General features: G+C 39.7%; 1 protein-coding gene across 2 annotated transcripts in view; it reads right to left on the reverse strand.

The window, feature by feature from the left end:
• Positions 1 to 18,755, reverse strand: part of WAS (WASP actin nucleation promoting factor) — a 267,895-nt gene extending 249,140 nt beyond the window's left edge. The window contains exons 1-2 of one of the 2 annotated variants that reach the window (XM_053696153.1): positions 18,680 to 18,755; positions 4,696 to 4,836 (exon numbers count right to left, since the gene is read on the reverse strand). In XM_053696153.1, the coding sequence (XP_053552128.1) occupies positions 4,696 to 4,809 (114 nt within the window). In that variant the 5' untranslated portion in view covers positions 4,810 to 4,836; positions 18,680 to 18,755. Of the gene's footprint in view, positions 1 to 4,695; positions 4,844 to 18,679 lie in introns of those variants that run through there. The other variant, XM_053696154.1, reaches the window with a different exon arrangement.
• Between the last annotated feature and the right edge of the window lie 6,570 nt (positions 18,756 to 25,325).

Genomic DNA, 25,325 nt, shown 5'->3' on the forward strand with positions numbered 1-25,325 from the left:
ATCTGCTGCCCCCAACATCGCCGACACCTACATTATATTTATTAACCCCTAATCTGCTGCCCACAACATCGCCGACACCTACATAATGTTATTAACCCCTAATCTGCCACCCCAACGTCACACCCACTAGAATAAACATATTAACCCCTAAACCGCCGTACTTTCCGCTTTGCAAATACTAGTTAAATGTTATTAACCCCTAATCTGCCGCCCCTAACATCGCCGCCACTATTCTAAGTTTATTAACCCCTAAAAGACTAACCCTAACACCGCCTAACTTAAATATAATTTAAATAAATCTAAATAAAATTCCTATCATTAACTAAATTATTCCTATTTAAAACTAAATACTTACCTGTAAAATAAACCCTAAGCTAGCTACAATATAACTAATAGATATAGCTGATTAAATCAACCAATCGGATTTTTCCTACCTTAATTCCGATTGGCTGATAGAATCCTATCAGCCAATCGGAATTCGAGGGACGCCATCTTGGATGAAATCATTTAAAGGAACTGTCATTCGTCGAGTAGTCGTCGTGCTGGAAGGATGCTCCGCGCCGGATGTCTTCAAGATGGAGTTGCTCCTCGTCGGATGGAAGAAGATAGAAGATGAAGCCTTCTGCCGGTCCAGATGTCCTCTTCTGCCCGGATAGGATGAAGACTTCTGCCGGTCCGGATGTCCTCTTCTGCTCGGATAGGATGAAGATTTCTGCCGGTCCGGATGTCCTCTTCTGCCCCATCGGATGAAGACTTCTGCCCGGATCGGATGACCACTGGTGCCCAGCTGGGTGAAGACGGCTCAAGGTAGGGTGATCTTCAATGGGGTAGTGTTAGGTTTTATTAATGGGGGATTGGGTGGGTTTTAGAGTAGGGGTGTGTGGGTGGTGGGTTGTAATGTTGTGGGGGTATTGTCTTTTTTTTTACAGGTAAAAGAGCTGATTACTTTGAGGTAATGCCCTGCAAAAAGCCCTTTTAAGGGCTATTTGTAATTTAGTATAGGGTAGGGCATTTTATTATTTTGGGGGGCTTTTTATTTTATTAGGGGGCTTAGATTAGGTGTAATTAGTTTAAACTTCTTGTAATATTTTTTTTCTGTAATTTAGTGTTTGTTTTTGTACTATAGTTTATTTAATTTAATTGTATTTTATTTTAGCTAATTGTAGTTAATTAATTTAATTTATTTATTGATAGTGTAGTGTTAGGTGTATTTGTAACTTAGGTTAGGATTTATTTTACAGGTAATTTTGTAATTATTTTAACTAGGTAGCTATTAAATAGTTATTAACTATTTAATAGCTATTGTACCTAGTTAAAATAAATACAAAGTTCCCTGTAAAATAAAAATAAATCCTACAATAGCTATAATGTAATTATTAATTATATTGTAGCTATCTTAGGGTTTATTTTATAGGTAAGTATTTAGTTTTAAATAGGAATAATTTAGTTAATAATAGTAATATTATTTAGATTTATTTAAATAATAATTAAGTTAGGGGGGTGTTAGGGTTAGACTTAGGTTTAGGGGTTAATAAATTTAATATAGTGGCGGCGACGTTGGGGGCGGGAGATTAGGGGTTAATAAATTTAATGTAGGTGGCGGCGGTTTAGGGGGGTCAGATTAGGGGTTAATAAATGTAATATAGTGGCGGCGGTGTAGGGGGGTCAGATTAGGGGTTAATAAATGTAATATAGTGGCGGCGGTGTAGGGGGGTCAGATTAGGGGTTAATAAATTTAATGTAGGTGGCAGCAGTGTAAGGGGGTCCGATTAGGGGTTAATAAATTTAATGTAGGTGGCGGTGCGTCTGGGAGCGATGGTTTAGAGGTTAATACACTTTATTAGATATTGCAGTGGGGGATTGCGGTTGACAGGTAGATAGACATTGCGTATGCGTTAGGTGTTAGTTTTTTTTTTTACGGCATTTTATGGAGTTACAGTGCTCCCAAACTCAGCGCAAGGCCTGCTACGGCTGCTTTTTATGGCGAGGTGAAAATGGAGTAAGATTTCTCAATTTTCGCCACGTAAGGCCTTGCGCTGGATATTGGATACCAACTTACGACGCAATCCCATGTTAGCCTATGGGAGTAAAAATTGTGGGCAACGGGTGAAATATACGGGCGTAACTTGTATGCTACGCCGTATATGTGATACCAAAACAGCGCAAAAAACGTCGCCACCGGCTTTTGCGGGCGACGCTACATATCGGATCGGGCCCATAATGGTCACTCTAACTTTTTCCCATAGACTTCAATAGCAAAAACTAACACCTATCGGTTGTGCGCTAACCCAACACTGAGTAAGACCTACAGCACTAAACAGAAATAAGTAATAAATATTTTACATTCCTATGTTCTTCACATAGGATAAAATAGTGCATTTAGTTAGAGAACCACCACACCTTCCCAGAGCGGAGTCTTGTATTACACAAAGAAAGTATTCACTGACAGAATACACACCACTTTGCTTTGTTCTTTTAGTATTATTTGTTAAAAACTAAATCTAGGTAGGCTCATATTCTAAAGTTTAAGCCCTTGAAGGCCACCTCTTATTTTTAGTGCATTTTGACAGTTTTTCACAGCTAGACAATGCTAGTTCATGTGTGCCATATAGATAACATTGTGCTCACTCCCGTGGAGTTGCCTAGTAGTCAGCACTGATTGGCTAAAATGCAAGTCTGTCAAAAGAACTAAAATAAGCGGGCAGTCTGCAGAGACTTAGATACAAGGTAATTACAGAGGTAAAAAGTGTATTAATATAACTGTGTTGGTTATGCAAAACTAGGGAATGGGTAATAAAGGGATTATCTATCTTTTTAAACAATAAACATTCTGGAGTAGACTGCCCCTTTAATCCTTATCCTCTAGTCACAAACAGCATATATGCGTATGCTGCTGAACAGTAATATATTTTACTTGAAGCATTTTTGCTAATGGAAATATATTGCAAAAATTATTTTAATTTAAACTGAAAGGCATTCATGAACATTTCAATTTTGACCTTTCTATACCTTTAACCCCTTAATGACCGGGAATTTCAGATACTTTTTAGTATTTTTGCTATCACTTCATTTAAACAAGAACAGAGCCTTGTTTTTTTATGGTTGTTAAAGTGACACAAGTCACTAGCCACAGACACTAGTTACTTACCTTGTTTAGGCCTAAGCAGCACTGGGCAGAAAACAGACACTAGTAATTTGTTGCTGAAAAAGCACTTCCACACTACTCATAAGGTCATTAAGCATGATTATTTGTACTTTTGTTTTGTAGCTGATATTTTCTAGTCAGCTTTTTACAGCAATGCTGCATCACTTTCAAATGCTCTCACAGAAAATAGCTAACTTCTATAAAGGACAAAGAGGTCAATTTTATAACACAAGTATTTTGGAATTTGATTTTTTCAAATATATGGCCTGTCTGAATGTGACTTATCAGATTCATTATTACTAACTAATTTGCTGTGTAACGTAACTAAAATCTAATTTCATTTCATAGCATTATCTTTAAATAATATAACTAAATTGGAAAGTTGTTTACAAGTGTATGCTCTGTCTTAATCATACATGAGTGTCTAATTTTAACTTTACTGTCCATTTAAAGCCATTACACTTTATCGAATCTAGCCACACTATGAAATGCCTAGGGTGATGAGTTGGGGGAGGGGTTGACAGGCAGCTTACTGGAAAGGAGAAGTGTCATTAGCATAGTCTGTTCCTATATATCACTCTGTTAAAAAGTGGTTTCCTCTCAGCCACTCCACAGACTGTTATGACAGCAACTACAGCTTCAGCCTGCACAGCTGCATGAGAGAAGACAGGAGTGAGATCAGAAGGTTAGGGACAGGAGGTTTAAGCTATAGGGAATGCACAGGGCCAGACTTATATACAACTTATTATTATATGATTAGTCAAATAAAAGAAGTGAAAGAGGGCTACAATTGTATAGAGACACAAGCTGGAGAAAAGTAACAGGAAAGCTGTGTATGTAAATGGGGTAGGTTTGCTATTAGGCAAAGCAGACAGCTACCAAGGGGCAACATCACGGGCTTAGTATAGGGACGAAACTACAGGGGGTGCAGAGGTTGCAATTGCGACCGGGCACAGGGTACCTCCTTTTGCAGACATGTAATCTGATTCACATTTTTTTTCTGTGTTAAATGTAAAAAAAAAAAAAGATATGTATCAAATCCACTTTTTTGGGGGGGTCCCTTCTTAGATTCTTGCACCTGGGCCCTGTGGTTTCTAGTTAAACCTCTGGCTTAGTAGATTGTACTTACTGATGTAAGAATTTCAAATCATGGTAAAAGGGTGACACTACCTACCAATAAAATAATAAATCCATAAATTATAATCTATAAATCCCAGTTCAACTAAGAACTATAAAAACAAAAACACACAAACCAAAACAAAATACAGTACAAAGACATATCTAAATAATATACATAAGCTGAGATCCAGATATTAAAAAAATAAAGAATCATGAGATAGATTATTGACTAATTTTGATTCTGCAAGTAACCATCTGTCATGAGCTGGCCTTACTGCACATAAGAAATACAAGTTCATTGTGTATGGGTACATTTATGGGATATTGTAATATTAATACCACCTCTAAATAGCAGCTTTCATTTCTATATAATTAAAATCATAGTTTATACAGAAGCTTTTCTCATCCCCTATTACAATAGAATTACTCACTGTACACTTTCGACCCAATAGCTGAAAGACCTTCTGATTTTCTTGGGGCATGAGAAGTGTAGAGGAGACATTTTCCTGGGTTCTTGGCCCGGTTTTGGTACCACCACGACTCATGGTTGAGCGCTAACTGTTTATGTAAGTCTGCAAATACAAAAAGGGAACTTCTGTATGTCACAAATGAGTAAGCGGAAATACAAAACCACTAGACTAGCAAACCAAAGGAAATTGTAATATTTGTACTGCAAGAATCTGGGTGGTAAAACTGAATGGTGAGAGAAGTGTAGAAGATATGTGTAAGCATAAAAAGACCAAGCAGGAACCTCATGGAAGGATGGAAACAATAATAAAGTGGGGAACTACAAGTACAGGAGATTGCCTAGTAATGGAGGAGCATGTGACAGGGGTAATAAGTAGCATTATGAGTTTAAAAACAAAATATTTGCACAAATTGAAAAAGTATGTGGGGGTTATATATAATGGTGATCAAAGTTAGTGGCTACCAGTAATGCAAGAGGAACAGACATTTGGTATGCTGGAAATTAGGGAGGGCCAATTAAGAGGGATACTAGTAGTGCACAAGGAACAAATGTTGGGGATGTTAGTAATAAAGGAATACCAAGTGAGAGAGATACTAGTAGTGCACGAGGAACCAATGTGGGGGATGCTAGTAATAAAGGAATACCAAGTGAGAGAGATACTAGTAGTGCACAAGGAACAAATGTGGGGGATGCTAGTAATAAAGGAATACCAAGTGAGAGAGATACTAGTAGTGCACAAGGAACCAATGTGGGGGATGCTAGTAATAAAGGAATACCAAGTGAGAGAGATACTAGTAGTGCACAAGGAACCAATGTGGGGGATGCTAGTAATAAAGGAATACCAAGTGAGAGAGATACTAGTAGTGCACGAGGAACAAATGTGGGGGATGCTAGTAATAAAGGAATACCAAGTGAGAGAGATACTAGTAGTGCACGAGGAACAAAGGAAGGGGATGTTAGTAATTAAGGAATACCAAGTGAGAGAGATACTAGTAGTGCACGAGGAACAAATGTTGGGGATGTTAGTAATAAAGGAATACCAAGTGAGAAAGATACTAGTAGTGCACGAGGAACAAATGTGGGAGATGTTAGTAATTAAGGAATACCAAGTGAGAGGGATACTAGTAGTGCACGAGGAACAAAGGCGGGGGATGCTAGTAATAAAGGAATACCAAGTGAGAGAGATACTAGTAGTGCACAAGGAACAAATGCGGGGGATGTTAGTGAAAACTCGCCACCTTTTAACAGCCGAGAATAAAAACAGTGAAAACTGTAGTGAGAAAATGATTATAGAATCAAGCTGGGATTTTAGAGAAAATGTCATATTGTAAGGACCTTACCGGGATCTTCCAGGCCGGTACTTCCGGTCCCAGCAAATGCAAAGAATGACTTCTCTTTATCTTGCCGCCCCACATGGAGGGACACCGAGACTTTTGCCTCCCTGCTCCTGTATTCAGCTGTGTCTGCAGCTCTATAGGCACCCGCTGCCATGCGGTGCTTAGATTTAAAGGGGCCATGTCCTAATTATGGGAACTCTCACCTGGAGGTCTCAGGTGTGGGAGTTCATATACAAACTCACCTAGCCCATCACTCTGGGCTAGGTTATTGCATTACCTACCTTGCTCCTGAGACCTAAGCATGGCTACCTGATTCCTGTGTATGCTCACCTTGCTCCTGAGACCAAAGCATACTTATCTGATACCTGTTTATGCTCACCTTGCTCCTGAGATCAAAGCATACTTACCTGATAACTGTGTATCTTCACCTTGCTCCAGAGACCAAGAATACTTACCTTGTACTTGTGTATGCTCACCCTGCTCCAGACACCAACCATACTTACCTTGCACGTACGTCTGCTCACCTGGTTTCTGAATGCCAAGCAGAAGTTACTTGACACCGGTGTATGCTCACCTTGTTCCTTAAGCTGTACCTATCTGGTTTTCCGTGACAGTCTCACCAACAGTACCCGCTGGGTATCCTGTGCCTGCTGAGAACCCTGTATCTACCATACCAGTGACAGCCTTCCACAAACCAGCTGTGCCTGGTATCTGGTATTCCGTGACAGTCTCACCAACAGGACCTGCTGGATATCCTGTGCCTATTGAGAAACCTGTTTCTACCTTACTAGTGTCAGCCTTCTTCAAACCAGCTGCACCTATCAGGTATTCTGTGTCAACCGTATCATTTACTGTGCAATTCAAGCACCAGTGCCTATTGGACTTAGTTGTTGCAATCTACTTAAAGTATTCTGAACATTCTATTGGACTTTAGTATTTTGCATAAGGCCTATGTTCAAACTTGTTGTTTCTGTGATCTTCAAGCTGAACTACCAATTGTTCTTTTGCTTATCAGTAAAGCCTCAAAAATACTTTAATTGTTATTTGTATTTGTTCCTGCATTCAGCCACAAAATGGAACTCAAAGGAAGAGTTAAAGTTTTAACACAACAATTGATTGCAGTAACTCAAACTGTGAGTGCCTTACAAGAAAATCAGAACAGATTGGAATAGTAACTCCAAAGATCCCTCCAGCACCAGTAACTAGTGCACCTGTTTCAGAATTTGCTACAAGCAATCCATCTGAGCCTAGAGTTGCTCTACCTAAGAAATTTAATGGGGATTGGTCCCAATTCCGGACTTTTACTTGAGTCACAATGTGAACACCCTTACAAAACCTCTACTGCACAAGCTAAGATCTGTGCCCTTAAACAAAGTAAAAGAGATGAGGAAGAATATGTAATTGAGTTTCGTCGCCTTGCTACACTTACAGCCTGGAATGAAGCTGCTCTCCTTGATCAATTCTGGTTGAACCTGTCTGATACTTTTGAAAGATGAACTAGTACAAGTAGGGGTCCCTAAGAGTCTAGAAGGCCTAATCTTTTTGTCATCTTAGATTGATCACCGCCTTAGGGAGAAGCGGATCAAAAAAGCTGGTGCCTATAACCCTCCTCACAAGTGTTTTGTTTTGCCCTCTGCCTTAACCTTCACCAGCCGTCTCTGCTGAAGAACCCATGCAAATAGGAGGTGTCTGAGGTCCCCTCTCTGAAGACGAAAAGCAAAGAAGAAGGTTGCTAAACCTCTGGTTGAACTGCAGAAAGCCTGGACATATAGCTCAAGTGTACACTGCCAAGACCAACACTTCTAGGGGTAAGCAGCATCTTCCCTTCCTAACTATTAATCAAATGGCAAGATATTCAAAGCCTCATTTGTCCCTACCTCTTTCCTTGCAGTGGGACAAGAACTCAGTTAATCTACCTGTCATGATTGATCCAGGGGCCAGCGGACATTTTCTGGACACCCAATTAGCCAAAGGTCTGCATATTAGTGTCACTAAAGAAAAGCCAATTCACATACAGCTTAATGATGGGTCACCATTGAAAACCAGTCCAATCTCAAAAGAAACAATTTCTTTATCGGTCACAATTGGTCTTGGGCACCAAGAGACTGATATTGTTTTTTAGTAACTTCACCAGTGTTCCCTTTAGTGTTTGGCCTTCCCTGGTTGCAAAGACATAATCAATTTATCAACTGGAAAACTGGAACTGTACACCAATGTTGTCTTTAGCATTATCTTAAGTCCCTCATGAATGCTACCCTCCAACCCAGGACTCCAGTAAGACTTCAAATATTGGATATATACCAGGATTTTCATGATGTTTTTGAGAAGAAAGGAGCTGATACTCCCCATAGGGCTCCAATTCCCTTCGGTTGCATCTATCTATAATCAGAACCAGAGTTAAAGATGTTAAAAGAATATATTGAAGAAAATCAAACCATCCAAGTCACCTGCTGGGGCTGGCATATTCTTTGTCAGCAAAAAGGATGGAGGATTTAGCCAATCCACAAACTACAGGGACCTCAATGCCATTACTGTAAAAATAAATATTCATTACCACTTATTCCAGAACTCAGATCAGCAGTTATCTTCAGTTAAATTGATCTAAGAGGTGCTTACAATCTTGTAAGAGTACAGAAAGGAGATGAGTGGAAAACTGCCTTTCGTTCCCGTTATAGGCACTATGAATACACTGTGATGCCCTTTGCTACCTTTCAAAAGTTTGTCAATTAAATTTTTGTAAAATCCTGGACATTTATGTAGTAGCCTACCTACTCATTTACTTCTCTTTTCTGTACAACAACCTTATGATAATGTGAGAACTGTGCTATCCCGTCTACAATCTTATCGTCTATACTCTAAACTGGAGAAATTTCTCTTTTAAGTAGAATTCTTAGGCTTCATTTTAGCACCTGGAGATATCCATATGGATTCCAAGAAAATTGAAGCTATAATAAAGTGGCCCACTCCAGACAGTAAAAGAGCCATTCAACGCTTTGTGGGATTTGCAAACTTTTACAGAAAGTTTATAATGGACTTCTCTTGTGTTATTAAACCCATTACAGCCCTCACTAAGAATACCATCAAATTTCACTGGGCTAACAAAGCATAACAAGCTTTTGATAAAGTGTCTTTTTACCCCATTATCCATCCTGATTTTACCTGAACCACGACAGCCCTTCTATGTTGAATTTGATGCCCCTGAGACAGCAATTGGAGCAGTATTATCTAAAAGAGCCGGTAACAAGAATTACCTCCACCCTGTGGCCTTCCTGTCTCGAGTTCTCTCCAAAGCAAGAAACTGATGTGGGGGATAGAGAACTACTTGCCATAAAAACAGCCTTTGAGGAGTGCAGACATCTACTGGAGGGAGCCGATCACCCCATCACTGTTTTCATTGACTATAGAAATCTGGAATACTTACGTTCAGCTCGTAGACTCAAACCCAGACAGGCCCAGTGGACACACTTCTTTAGCTGCTTCTATTTTCTCATTACATATCGACCTGGAGCCAAGAATGGCAAAGCAGATGTCTTATCCCATATTGAAGAAATTGAGAAGACAGTATATGAGCCAACTACTATTCTGCAACCAGAACATATTATAGCTAACAAAGCTTCCTTATGGGACACTACTCGTCTAAAGACTCAAAACCATGAAGAATCTTCTAGTTCCTCAGAACTTATTCAACATCCAGAGTTCCTGAAGTCCTACATTATTTACATGACCCCCCTCTGTGAGGACATGGGGTATCCATAAGAATCGAGAGTTAATTAGTCAAAAGTTCTGGTGGCCTGGCATGCAAAAGATATAAACTCTTTTGTACAGTCTTGTCCTGTGTGTATAGTTAACAAGGACTCACAACAATCTCCTTCAGGTCTCTTACCACCACCTCATGTGCCAAGCAGACCCTGGGCTGAAATTGCCATGGATTTTGTATTTGATTTAGCCTCTGCTCAAGGCTACACTTAAGTTTTAGTGGTAGTAGATAGCTTTTCTAAAATGGCCCATTTTAATACCACCAAGGGTGTACAGACCACACAGGTCACCACCAAGGGTGTGCAGATCACACAGCTTTTTTACAATTTTTCTACAATAGATTTTCTGACTGCATGGCTAACCAGAGACTATAGTGTCTGATAGGGGCCCCCAATTCACGTCTAAATTTTGGACAGCCTTTTGCAAATGACTTTACATTCAGTGGGCCCTATCAACTGATTTCTATCCCCAAACAGATGGCTAAGCTGAATGCACAAATCAAACTCAAAAGCAATACCTCAGATGCTATACTACAATGTTACAAGATGACTGGGCTCAATACCTTGCTTTGGCTGAATTTGCCTATAAAAATCAAGTTCATAGGCCTATGTCCATGTCCCCTTTTATAGGTACAATTCAACCATGTTACCTGGCTCCCTTCTCCAAAGCTCAGTTCCTGATGCTAATCAACATTTACAGGAGGCTTACAATACTTTCTCTGTAATAAAGAAGTGATTATTGGAGGCCCAACAACAATATAAACATTATGCTGACAAGAAGAGACATCTTACTCCTGCTTATCAAGTTAGAGACAAAGTATATTTATCCACTGCCAATCTTTGACTTGCTCTTCCTTCCAAGAAATTAGTCCCTTGCTTCATTGGACTTTTCATCATTGAAAAAATTATATCTCCAGTTGCAAGTTGTCTCCAGTTGCCATCTTCATATTGCATCAATCTAGTTTTTCATGTCTCTCTTCTCAAACCTGCAGTGCCTGACCCCTTTCCATTTCGCAAGGCACCTACTCCAGGGCATGTCATGGTGAAGACTATGAGGTTGAAGAAATTCTAAATGCCAGACTTCACAGAGGAAGACTGGAATACCTCATCCATTGAAAGGGATATGGTCCTGATGAAAGAAGTTTGTTACTAGCATCTGAAGTGCATGCTCCTGCACATATCAGAGACTTTAAAAAAAACATCTGAAGCATCCTGTTCTCAGTCATCCCCAAAGGTTACACCTAAAAAGGGGGCACTGTAAGGACCTAACCGGGAGCTACCGAGCTGGCCCCTCCATTCTTGTCAAATGCCGAGAATGACTTTGGCCTTCCTGCTCCTGTCTTCAGCTACTGTTGCAGCTCTCTAGGCGCATGTAGCCGCGCATTGCCTAGATTTACATGGGCCTTGTCCTAATTATAGGAACTCCCACCTGGAGGTATCAGGTGCAGGAATTCCTATAAAAACTAACCCAGCCCATTACTCTGGGCTGAGTTATTGCCTTAAATTATATTTTTCGTTTATATTATTTTCTGTGTTAACCACATTATTGTGATTTTTGTATTTATTATTGTTTATTTTTTGTTCAACCACGCCTATTTGCCTGATACCTGTGTATACTCACCTTACTCTAGAGACCAAGCATACTTACCTTTCACCTACGTATACTCACCTTGTTCCTGAAGCTGTACCTATCTGGTATTCCGTGACAATCTCAAAAACAGTACCTGCTGAGTATCCTGTACCTGCTGAGAAACCTGTGTCTATCAGTTCTGGGGACTGATCTCAAAAAAATACATTGCAGACTTAGAAAAAGTTCAGAGAAGGGCAACAAAGCTAATAAGGGGTATGGAGGATTTAAGCTATGGGGGAAAGTTAGCCAAACTGGATCTGTTTTCTCTAGAAAAAAGGCGTTTGAAAGGTGACATGATTACTTTATATAAATATGTTCAAGGCCCATATACAGAGATGGCAGAAGCTCTGTTTATTCCAAGAAAATTGTTTGTGACAAGAGGTCACAATTTAAGGCTGGAGGAAAGGAAATTTAATCTCCTGCAACGGAAACGTTTTTTACTGTAAGAGCAATCAAATTGTGGAACTCATTACCAAAGGAGGCAGTGAATGCCGATACTTTAGATACATTTAAAAATGATTTGGATACATTTCTGTCTAGAAACACCTTTTAATGGGATTAATTTAAGCTCAACTGGAGCTTCTTTGTAAGTATATTAGATTTGTATAGGTTGAACTCGATGGACCTCTGTCTTTTTTCAACCTCATCTACTATGTTACATTACCAGTGACAGCCTTCCTCAAACCAGCTGTGCCTGATGTATATATCTGGTATCCTGTGACAGTCTCACCAACAGTACCCGCTCTGCATTTGGGGCAGTTTTATAAAATTAACCAGAGATTCGATCTCTGGTTAATTTTATAAGCGGTAATTGATATTGCGAGCTTGCGGTAGCAATAACATGCCACTTGTAATGTCTGTAATTATTGCAATAATTTAGCGCTCCACTTGTAATCTAGCCCAATGTTTGGTGAACAATTTTGTTATGATTTTTGATGCACCTTAACAATACAATTTATTCTTATTTATTTTTGTGTGAATGGTTAAATTATTTATTTTGTATGATTTTTAAATTACGATTTTTATTGTGTACTGTTGTAATGTCCGCATCTCTTTCCCTTACAAAAATACAGTATATACCCCTTAGCGAAACACCCTGGGTAAAAATTGGCTTTAGATAATTTGATCAGGGAAATAGAAGTACTAGTGAGCATTCTTATAGGATCTCACCAACCCAGAGATCTTTTTAGAATCGGGACTTATGTAAGTTAATAGATCACTACAATGAGACATTTTCTGCCCCATAGAAATAAAAAGGTCTATTAGTGAGGATCCAAAAACACGTTTGCGAGTCCGGAAAAGAGCAATAAAAAAAGTACTAGTATAATTCTGTTAAATCAAAAAGTAGCCTTTTCAGACAGATAAAGAGACAAAATGGCATCAGCCAATAATATATCAGCCAGCTCATTATTAGAATAAGTCTGCAGATCCTGTGCGCTACTCTACAACAATGGAATTCACAGAGTGCACCCAACACTGGACTAGATTACAAGTGGCCTACTAATGTTAGCGCACACACGATATAGAAATATTGATTCCACGCCAACTTGTGCTCATATTACAAGCTGCCATAAAGGGTTAGGGAAAAATTAAAGTTGCAGTAAACACAACATAAATACATTTAAAAATACATGTACACTCATATATACATTATCTAATAAAAATTATGCAAATGGATATTATAAAAAAAATAAAAAGTTATAAGATTTCATAGGTATATCATATTTGACAAGGTGTTTGACTGCAAAGGGATATTATATATATTATTATTATTATCGGTTATTTGTAAAGCGCCAACAGATTCCGCAGCGCTATAAACAAAGGCAGAGTACAACAAAACAATTATAGGGATCAAATGGGTAGAGGGCTTTGTATGTCAGAGTGAGAATTTTGTGTTTAATCCTAGAGGCAAGAGGAAGCCAGTGAAGGGATTGGCAGAGAGGTGCAGCAGTTGAGGAGCAACGAGTAAGGAAGATGAGCCTGGCAGAGGCATTCATTATGGATTGTAAAGGAGCTAGGCGGCAGTTGGGGAGACCATATATATATATATATATATATATATATATATATATATAAAAATAGAACATTTTCTTCTATATGATGAAGATTGAAATGCAAAATATTCATAATCCATGTCGGGTATAACACACTTGGTTAAACACGGTCGGGTAAGCCGTGAGTGATAGGCAACAGGTGTTTTTCTGGTTTGTGTGTTCCATTAAAGCCTATGGCGAGAAGTAAGTTGCGATATCCAACATTTAGCATACGCCAGATTACATTTGCCTCAAGTAATTTACTTTCCACTTGTAATACGCAGGCTATTCCGTGCAAGTTAGAAGTTTACGTCTTGCGATGTTTGCGTGCGAGCAAAAGTGCTAAATAGTGCGCCACTTGTAATCTGGCCCACTGTCAGCAGGGCTAAACCTCAGCTTCTTAGAGCAGCCCTGGATTCCAACTGCACTCAAAATATTTTCCTGGATCCTCAGAGAACATCTAATACTAAACTTAGCCCCCCCCCCCCCTACTGCTCTCAGGTACGCTACCAGATAATTGACATTTATATTTTCTATTAATGTATGATCTGTTGTTTTTCACTCCACAATGATCTGGTCTTTCTTACTAGTGACCAAGATTTTCTTTGCTTGTTGGAGATTTGAGGCATCTGCTTCTTCCTTTATTTCATTTCACTAGTCTTGAATCTGTTTTGCCTTTTTCTGGACTCCACCTTCCTCTACCATGACCTTCTCCTTTGTGAGTTGTATTTTCTTCTTTGCATAATACAATTGTTCTTTTCTGAACCTCCCTTTTTTCTTTCACTATATCTTTGATGGCCTGGTAATTTAATTTACAGTTTATGGCCTCGTTAATGGGCACCACTTCTTTCTTGTTAATACCATCTAGAACGGGAAGTTACATACCAGCAGAGAATATTGTCTCTTTCATTTTTATGAATTCTCTGTCTGTAAACTCCAAAAAGAAAACAAAACTCTCTGTTTTCTGCCATGCTGAAACTACAAGCCTTTGTTTCTCTGGTTCCAAGTTGGTAAATGTTACCAGTCTATACCACACCTGTAATCTATGTTACCCTATAACGAATTTGCTGTTATAATAGTTGATGTGCACCATTGTTACAGCTTGTGAAATGATAACTACATTTTTCTTTATTTCTTCAAGTTAAAGTTGAGGAGAAGATTTTCATGGGATCTCTTGAAGCTGGATGAAACACTCTTGCAGTATGAGGCCTTACAAAGTTTGTTCCACTTCCATAAATGGTCAAAACAAACAAGGCGCCACTTAGAAGGCTATCATTGACAATCCTCAATAAATACACCAGGATCTGCTGTTCTCAACAAATCAAAGTCCAAGTACTGAAGAAGAAGCAAAAGATGTGCACCAATGGTATAGTATATGTCATTTTAAATAATTTTTAATAAATTCTGCTATAACCATTTTGTTGATGGTAGACAATGGATTTTAACTTTTCACATTTGTGTGGAATCTTTAACATTGGGGCTTACACAGGGGTGGAACTACCATTGGTACAACTGGTGAAATGGCACCAGGGCCCAAGATCTGGGGGAGCATAGCAGCCAGTCTATACATAAGCATGTGTAGAATGTATACAATCTTAATGCAGAGGACAGGGCCGGCCCTAGCCAGGATAACAAAATGCCCCCCCCCCCAGCAAACCTAAAACAATTGCTATTATAAATTCACCATGACCCTGAATATGATTTTTCTGCGTTATTTAAAGGAATATATAATCTATACAACAAACTAGTGTATTAATGTTCCTCATCAGTAGAAGAAGGAATGGCTCTATTACACAAAAGTGTGAACTCCACCTGAGGATATTTGACAAATATAAAATAATGTAATAGCACTTTCAATTTGAAATCAGCAAAATATTTTCTGGCAAATTAAGTTAATCCAGTCTCCCCTCTAGCCTGTATCATGTGACAGCCATCAGCCAATAAACAAAAATGCATATCCATATATACTGTACACTTTTGCACATGCTCAGTAGGAGCTGCAGACTCAGAAAGTGTGCATATAAACATATGCATGTTTTGATAATGGAAGTAAATTAGAAAGCTTTTTTTTTTTTTAAATTGCAGTGCTTTAACTATATCATGTAACAAATTGTGACTTTAGTGTCACTAGGTCCCTTGCCAAACGTGATGCAATGACGTTTTACACACTGCATATGCATACACTTCCCCTCCTCTCAAAGACTGACAAGTGCATCACACGTGGACAGATCTCACCGCCTTAACAATAGCAGGGAGAAAAATAAGCCAGTCAGTCACTTTGTACAGCAGACCAGGTGATATTTACACACTGACCCAGCAATTGCAAAAAATACCCAATTAGTTCTTTTATTTTGCTTTTATGATATGGTCGTGGACGTGTAGAGATTTAAAATACCATAAAAGCAAGATAAAGCTGTATTTGTAATAAAATAAAGAAAGAATTTAAGGAACCAATAGAATGCAGCTTTCTCTGTCCGTCCTTCCTATTTGACAACTATAAATCGTTTTCAACCTTGTTGCCTAATTATGCTGGGTTGAGTTTACAGATAGCGTAATTTTTGGTGGCAAGAGTGACTGTTATCAGCTCCTGGGCATAGCAACTAGAGACGAGCATATAGCACACTATCACTAATTAACAGTAGTATGAGTTTGATCACATTTATAAAATGGTAGCACTGTAAAATACAAACTGCTATTGCTATAATTTTTCATAATTCCATAGTGACTTTCATAGCATTACTCTGTTATACATTTTTTAGCAGCTGAATATCTGCATTTGAAAACCATCAGAGATGGCATGAGACAGACTGTGATAATCGTACCTGAAACATAGTCAACCTGTATAAATATCTCCCTTGCCTTTATATCAGCAATTAAAATAGCTGACTTTGTCTGTGGTATCCCTTCCTATACTGAAAATGTCTATACTTAAAGGGACATGACACCCACATTTTTTCTTTCATGATTTAGAAAGAGAATGCAATTTTAAACATCTTTTTAATTTACTTCTATTATCTAATTTGTTTTATTCTCTTGATATTCTTTGCTGAAAAGCATATCTAGATATGCTCAGTAGCTGCTGATTGGTTGCTGCACATAGAAGCCTCATGTGATTGGCTCACCCATGTGCATTGCTTTTTCTTCAAATAAGGATATCTAAAAAATGAAGCAAAATAAATAATAGAAGTAAATTGTAATGGTGTTTAAATTTTTATGTTCTATCTGAATTATGAAAGAAAGATTTTGGGTTTAGTGGCCCTTTAAGTATAGGCAAAATGTAAACATAGCCAGCAGAAGAAATTACAATCCCTTTGGTTTACAGCCAGAGATAATATAAAGTAGCATTTGTGTGTACAGAAAGTGGTAAAATAAGATTTTCTGATTTCCCTGCTAGCTCAGCCGATTTTTACTGAGTTCTGGTTTCAAAGAACAAAAGCCATTTGAAAGCAAAAAATGTGATTTTTTTTTTTTAATCATGCACATTTTTCTGTATAACCTCACTTTTGGCACATAAATGACAATGTCAGAGCAGTAACAGTATATATATATATATATATATATATATATATATATATACATACAGTACCTCCAAATTACTGAACAGTGCCAATGCCATGATCCTTACTTCAGGGTCTGACTGACTAACTGTTGATATGCAGTTGCCACTGCCAGCCAGACCCCTTATAGTCTCCCACGCTTTCCATGCTGCAAGGGGCCCGCCGCTATGTAGTGCTGACCTGGTAGCCAGCCCCCCTCCACCTCGGAAGATTTTCTTGTCACTGGCTGCCTTCAGGTCCCTCCGGCTGACCCCACTCACCTTAGCAGCACAGCAGATGCCAGTGCAGTGTGTGGTTGGGGCCTTCGTAACACCCCTCTTTGCCAGGATCCGGCCGGGCGCGGTAACCCCCTCAAAAAAGTGCAAACTTTTCACTCGCTTCCCTCCCAGCCTCACTACAACCCCCCCCCCCAAAAAAAAAAATGGCACGAAAAATCATATTTAAAATTATGACAGACAAAAATATATATTAAAAAAAAAAAAAAACCATTAAAAAAAAATAAAGTTGGCACAATCTCAGGGCCCCCTAACCACGGGACCCTAGGTGGCCGTCTTCGTCACCTTGCCCTAAGGCCAGCCTTGGCAGAGGAGCAATCTATCATCTAGCTATCCTGAAAATCATTATATGGAGTAGCTTGTATATTACTTACTACTGTATTACCTGGGGGTGGGCCCAGAAATTTTGTTTCACCAGGGCCTTCTGTCAGCTTGTATATTACTTACTACTGTATTACCTGGGGGTGGGCCCAAAAATTTTGTTGCACCAGGGCCCTCTGTCAGCTTGTATATTACTTACTACTGTATTACCTGGGGGTGGGCCCAAAAATTTTGTTGCACCAGGGCCCTCTGTCAAATAGGTCCGCTACTGGGCTCATATAACATCTAAATCCACATTCTTGGATCAGATACTTGATTACCGGAGGGAACTAGCTGGGGAGCTCTGATACACCCAGCTTGCGTGTTTTGCACTATTGTTAGTGCGCCAGAATTGTGAGCATAATACTGTACCTCTGAGCAAGCGTGTTTGTATGGTGGATTGGATGCTTTTACTTGCAATATTATACAATTAGAGCGCCTTCTTTTGCCCTTTGTTTCTACAGTTTGAGACTGTACCTTTCTCAGGAGCAGAGCCAAATTGTCTTGTAACACAGATAGGAGAGGAGGTTTTGTTTGTACGTTTCTTCACGGTCATCTACTTCTCTGCACCTTTTCCATGCTTCACCTTTAACTTCTAACTGGCAAGTCATCATTGTTAGAGATCTCAGAATCTGTAGTTGTAGAAGGTTTGCTGACTGATTGCTATTTTTATCTGTATCAAACCTCAATCTAATTTGAACGCACATCAGCTACTTGTTCCTTGTTCTCTTGGTCTAAATTTATAAAACTGAAATGCTCAAAATTTCAGAATGGAATTACAGGTAAAGCAGACAAAATAAATAATGAAAGTATATTGTAGAGGTTTTTAATATATACGATTTATCATTTTATATTACCATCTTAAAGTGTTTAAAGGGACAGTGTACACCAGTTTTTATATAACTGCATGTAACAGACACTACTATAAAGAAGAACATGCACAGATACTGATATAAACATCCAGTATAAAACCTTTTAAAAACTTCCTTAGAAACTCACAGTTTAGCACTGTTGTTGAGGTAAGGCTAGGACACCCACTGAAAGGGGCTGGGAAATCAGGAATAGCCGACACTCCCTCCTTCCGTCATATGAAAAGACCTATAAGAAAAACAGTAGCAAGCTTGAATCTGTAGACATCGGTATCAACTTTGGGGCTTGGTTAAGAGTCTGAAAATCATCACAATGTTATTTTTTTTAAAAAAAGTAAAACTATACATTATTACAAAAACATTCCCAGATGGGCTATATAAATGGATCATCTACAAACATTTATGCAAATAAAAATCTAGGGCTAGATTACAAGTGAGGCAATGACCTTTTTGCAAGCCATTTTCAATTGGCTGATATTATAAGTTGAGCGAATCTAGCGCAATCGCCTTTTGCGCTTCAATCCTTAGCGCAAACTCAGAGTTGTTGTTAACTGTTTTCCGAAACAAAAAGTTTCAGCAAACACATCAAAAATATATTACAAAGTACAGTTACACTCATAAACCTAAACCTCCATCCCAGACATCGCACACACTAAACTTAACTTTTAACCCCTAAACCGCCACCCCCTACATGGCAAACTATCTAAATAAACTATTAACCGCTAAACCGATATCCCCACACAATGAACACAAAGTAAGTAACTAACATCTAAACCCCCTAAATCTAACACCCACTAATTTAACCCAACTTAAAATACCCCTAAATTTACAAAAAAATTCTAACTACCTTAAAAAGACTTACTTGTAAAATTAAATAAAAACCTAATCTTACCTTTGAAAAAAACCCAAAAACTAACATTACTAAAAAATAAAAAAACTAACATTACAGAAAAAAATAACATTACCAATAAAAAGTCTTACATTACAGAAAATAAAAAAGTAATTACCAAAAAAAATAAAAAAATGAATCCTATTCTAATAACCCCCCCAAAAAAATAAAAATGTAATCCTATTTTATTACTGCCCCCCCATTTTTTTTTTAAATCCTATTCTAATACACCCCCCCCAAAAAATAAAAAAGCCCTGTCATGAGATGCAGGACACAGCAAAGATGGTACAACTCTATTTTATTGTAGAGCATGGAAACATACATCTGGTAGCATTGATCACACTAACTGCGATACAGACAAACGGACCTAAGCCCCGCCCCCAATCTGGTGACATCATTTCCCACTCTCATCACATCTTCCCCCTTTTCAAAGGACAAAGCATACATTTTTTTTCATTTGAATATAACAAATAACAAGGTATACAAAAACAGTTTTGTATAGTATATAACAAATAACAAGTTACAGAAAATATAAACAACAACATGAATTACATTCTGGCTAGAACATCGGGGTCGACTACCCTAGTCCACAGTGACCATGGGATTATTCTGCCCATACTTCTGGTCACTATTCTAACTAAAGTTAATCCCGATATCGGGCCGGAAGTTTCACCACTCTTCCACTTGATGTAACTCTACATGAACTGTCCTCTGATACAGAAGGAGTGATTGAGAGTCTGCTGGAGGCAAAGACATATCCCCGCTGTGATCTTGCTGAGGGGAAGGCACCCCTTTTAAATCAGGGGATCCCACCGGCGGTGGTACTGAGGCATCCAGTTCCAAACTCTCAGGTACAGGCTGAAGATGTTTTCGATTACGGCGTGTAACTGTCCCTCCATCAGTAAGGACTACATAAGACCTTGGTTCTGGAGAGCGCCAATTACCGTAGCAGGCGTCTTCCATTTCTTCTCATCATCCAGTTTAATTCTGACACTTTGCCCCGCATTCAGCTCCTGCAAGGGCCTCACAGAATGTCTCCTGTCGTAGAAGAATCAATAGCCCCTTTTTGCCTCTTCATCCCTCCTAAGGACTTCGTCCCGAGGAATAGAGCTGGTTGGCTGGAAGACACCCACAGAGGGTAACGGGGTGCGAATCTGGCGTCCTAGCATCAACTGTGCCGGGCTAAACCACGTGGCTTGAATGAGTGTCGCCCTATAGGACAAGAGGGCCAGGTACGGCTCAGATTGCTTCAAAATGAACTTTGTTGAGACGAGTGATAACGGCTTGACTTGTGATTTCATTCAAAGGTTCAATTTCCAAATACCTGGAATAGTATTCGATCACGACTAAGAACTTTTTTCCGTGCAGTTCGCACAAATCAGCAGCTATTTTCTGCCACGGGCCTACAGGCAGCGAAGTAGAAATCAAGGGCTCCCTTCTCTGAGTAGGCCAGCATTCCCGGCAAAAAGCACATTTAGACACATGACTTGCAATGTCGGAACTGATCCCAGGCCACCACCATACTGCCGTAGCTGCCCTTTCTCTGCACTTTGTAATGCCTAAGTGGCCATCATGAATCCTGTTTAACATCTCCTGCCTCATACTGACAGGAATAACAATGCGGTCCTGGAACAGCACCAACCCATCCAGCTCCCAAAGTAACATAACTCAGTTTTCCTAAAATGGCATTTTTCTTTGTTTAGCTTCAGCCCGGACTCTCTGATAGTCTGCAGCACACAGCTCAATCGCTGATCATGTTCCTCCAATGTAGACCCATACACTAAGATGTCGTCCATGACGACTGCCGTGCCCACGTGGTCTCTTAGGAGAGAACTCATTTCTCTTTGGAAGATTTCAGGAGCAGAGGATATCCCGAAGGGGAGTCTGCAAAAACAAAACCGACCTACTGGTGTAATGAAGGTAGTCAGTTTGCGGCACTTTGGATCTAGAGGTATCTGCCTGAAGCCGCTAGAAGCATCCAATGTAGAGAAGAACTTCGCCCCCGCCAATTTTGGAGCTATGTCTTCAAGTGTCGGCAGCACATATCTCTCTCTTTTCACTGCCTCATTCAGCCTTTTCAAGTCTACACAGATGCGCACCTTCCCGTTCTTCTTCGCAACGGGCACAATGGGGGCACACCAGTCAGTTGCTTCAACAACCTCTTCACTAACCCACATATTCTTCATACGCAGAAGCTCCTTCTCCACTTGAGGCATGAGCGGGAACGGAATTCTACGCGGAGTGGTAATGCTGTATGGGACTGCGTCACCTTTAAGTGATATACGGACTGGGTTGCAATTCAGTAGGCTCAATTCACCAAACATATCTTCTGAAATCTCATTCACTCTGGCTACTAGGCCCAAACCACAGGCTGCTTTTCTGCTCAATAAGTTGTTAACACACTGACCTCTAATCACATGCACCCACATGGTGAATTTCCTTTGCTTGTACTCGCAGCTGGCAAGGAATTTCCCCGCACAATCAATGCGGCCACCAGGACTATGGACTTTTATTGTAACTTTTGCCAGCTGGGGCTGTCGAGGCAGTTTTATGAACGCTGCAGACATTACAGTGATGTCTGCTCCTGTGTCAATCTTAAAGGCAACTTTGGCTCCCATTACAGTAAGGGTAACCCTCCAATCATCTTCTGAACCCGGCCGTTCAACAACAGACCCCACAAAGGACACTTCTTGACCCTCCTGGTCGCTATCCACCTGCATCTCCTTAATATATTCAGTCTTACACACCACTTCAAAATGGCCCATCCTGTTACATTTTCTACATATTTTGTCTTTAGCAGGGCATATGACACTCTGATCATGGGCACAGTTGCACCGTGTGCATCTGGCATGCTGCGCCCATCCACTTCTGAGCCTGTTGCCCTAGGTCTACCGCTCACACTGTGCCTTTCACTGGAAGCTCTCCTGAACTGCTGAACTTCATCCACAATACTCTCAGACCTCAGATCAGCACTTTGCTTTTTCACCAGTTCACTCTGGCGGGCCATCCTAATAGCCCCATCTAATGTTAAATCAGACTCTAACTGTAGCTTCAGTGTGACTTCAGCATCTGCAATTCCAATAACTATTCTGTCTCTGATTTGCTCTTCTTTAGCAACACCAAACTCACAGAATTCAGCTAGTTCATACAGGCTGCGCACAAATGACTCCACAGATTCTCCCACACGCTGATTACGTTTGTGAAAACAAGCTCTCTCATGAATCACATTTTTTTGGGGCACAAAGTGGGCACTGAGCTTATTCATAACTATTTCAAAGTCAAATTCTTCCCTTTCTTGGAAAGTAAAAGCATTGAACACTGGATCCACATCCTTCCCCATAGAGTATAAAAGAGAATTAACTTGTACTTCACCACTCTCCTTGTCCAGCTTGGAAGCAATCCTGAAGAGCTGAAACCGCTGACGCCATGTGGGCCAAGCTGCAGGCTGAGAGAGATCAAAAGGCTCAGGTGGGGTAAACTTTGACATTGCAATCGATCAGGAACAGAAGCGCAGTCCAGAACTTCTGACACCATTTCATGGGATGCAGGACACATGCAGGACACAGCAAGGATGGTACAACTCTATTTTATTGTAGAGCATACATCTGGTAGCATTGATCTCACTAACTAACTGTGACACAGACAAACGGACCTAAGCCCCGCCCCCAATCTGGTGACGTTACTTCCCGCTCTCATCACAAGCCCTATTCTAAAACTAAACTACCAATAGCCCTTAAAAGTGCCTTTTGTAGGGCATTGCCCTAAAGCGATCATTTGTGTACATGTGTATGCTGTGGAGAGTGTGTGTTTGTGTATAAATGTGTATATTTATGCTCTGGAGAGTGTTTGTTTGTGTGTACATGTATATGTGTATGCTCCTGAGAGTGTGTGTTTGTGTGTACATGTGTATGTGTATGCTCTGGAGAGAGTGTGTTTGTGTGCACATGTGTATGTGTATGGTCTGGAGAGTGTGTGTTTGTGTGTACATGTATATGTGTATGCTCTGTAGTGTGTGTTTGTGTGTACATGTATATATGTATGCTCTGTAGTGTGTGTTTGTGTGTACATGTGTATGTGTATGCTCTGGAGAGTGTGTGTTTGTGTGTACATGTGTATGTGTATGCTCCTGAGAGTGTGTGTTTGTGTGCACATGTGTATGTGTATGGTCTGGAGAGAGGGTGTTTGTGTGCACATGTGTATGTGTATGGTCTGGAGAGTGTGTTTTTGTTTGTACATGTTTATTCTCTAGAGAGTGTGTGTTTGTGTGTACATGTATATGTGTATGCTCTGTAGTGTGTGTTTGTGTGTACATGTATATATGTATGCTCTGTAGTGTGTGTTTGTGTGTACATGTGTATGTGTATGCTCTGGAGAGTGTGTGTTTGTGTGTACATGTATATGTGTATGCTCTGGAGAGTGTGTATTTGTGTGTACATGTGTATGTGTATGCTCTGTAGTGTGTGTTTTTGTGTACATGTATATGTGTATGCTCTGGAGAGTGTGTATTTGTGTGCACATGTGTATGTGTATGGTCTGGGGAGTGTGTGTTTGTGTGTATATGTGTATGCTCTGTAGTGTGTGTTTGTGTGTACATGTGTATGTGTATGGTCTGGAGAGTGTGTGTTTGTGTGTACATGTGTATGCTCTGTAGTGTGTGTTTTTGTGTACATGTGTATGTGTATGCTCTGTAGTGTGTGTTTTTGTGTACATGTGTATGTGTATGCTCTGTAGTGTGTGTTTTTGTGTACATGTATATGTGTATGCTCTGGAGAGTGTGTATTTGTGTGCACATGTGTATGTGTATGGTCTGGAGAGTGTGTGTTTGTGTGTACATGTGTATGCTCTGGAGAGTGTGTGTTTGTGTGTACATGTGTATGTGTATGCTCTGGAGAGTTTGCGTTTGTGTGTACATGTATATGTGTATGCTCTAGATATTGTGTGTTTGTGTGTACATGTATATGTGTATGCTCTAGATAGTGTGTGTTTGTGTGTACATGTATATGTGTATGCTCTAGAGAGTGTGTGTTTGTGTGTACATATGTATGCTCTGGAAAGTGTGTATTTGTGTGCACATGTGTATGTGTATGCTCTGGAGAGTGTGTGTTTGTGTGTACATGTATATGTGTATGCTCTGGAGAGAGTGTGTTTGTGTGCACATGTGTATGTGTATGGTCTGGAGAGTGTGTGTTTGTGTGTACATGTGTATGTGTATGCTCTGTAGTGTGTGTTTGTGTGTACATGTGTATGCTCTGTAGTGTGTGTTTGTGTGTACATGTGTATGTGTATGCTCTGGAGAGTGTGTGTTTGTGTGTACATGTATATGTGTATGCTCTAGAGAGTGTGTGTTTGTGTGTATATGTGTATGCTCTGGAGAGTGTGTGTTTGTGTGTACATGTGTATGTGTATGCTCTGGAGAGTTTGCGTTTGTGTGTACATGTATATGTGTATGCTCTAGATATTGTGTGTTTGTGTGTACATGTATATGTGTATGCTCTAGATAGTGTGTGTTTGTGTGTACATGTATATGTGTATGCTCTAGAGAGTGTGTGTTTGTGTGTACATATGTATGCTCTGGAAAGTGTGTATTTGTGTGCACATGTGTATGTGTATGCTCTGGAGAGTGTGTGTTTGTGTGTACATGTATATGTGTATGCTCTGGAGAGAGTGTGTTTGTGTGCACATGTGTATGTGTATGGTCTGGAGAGTGTGTGTTTGTGTGTACATGTATATGTGTATGCTCTGTAGTGTGTGTTTGTATGTATATGTGTATGGTCTGGAGAGTGTGTGTTTGTGTGTACATGTATATGTGTATGCTCTGTAGTGTGTGTTTGTGTGTACATGTGTATGTGTATGCTCTGGAGAGTGTGTGTTTGTGTGTACATGTATA

The sequence above is a fragment of the Bombina bombina genome, chromosome 12 (genome assembly GCF_027579735.1).
Source record: "Bombina bombina isolate aBomBom1 chromosome 12, aBomBom1.pri, whole genome shotgun sequence".
Taxonomy (NCBI): Eukaryota; Metazoa; Chordata; class Amphibia; order Anura; family Bombinatoridae; genus Bombina; species Bombina bombina.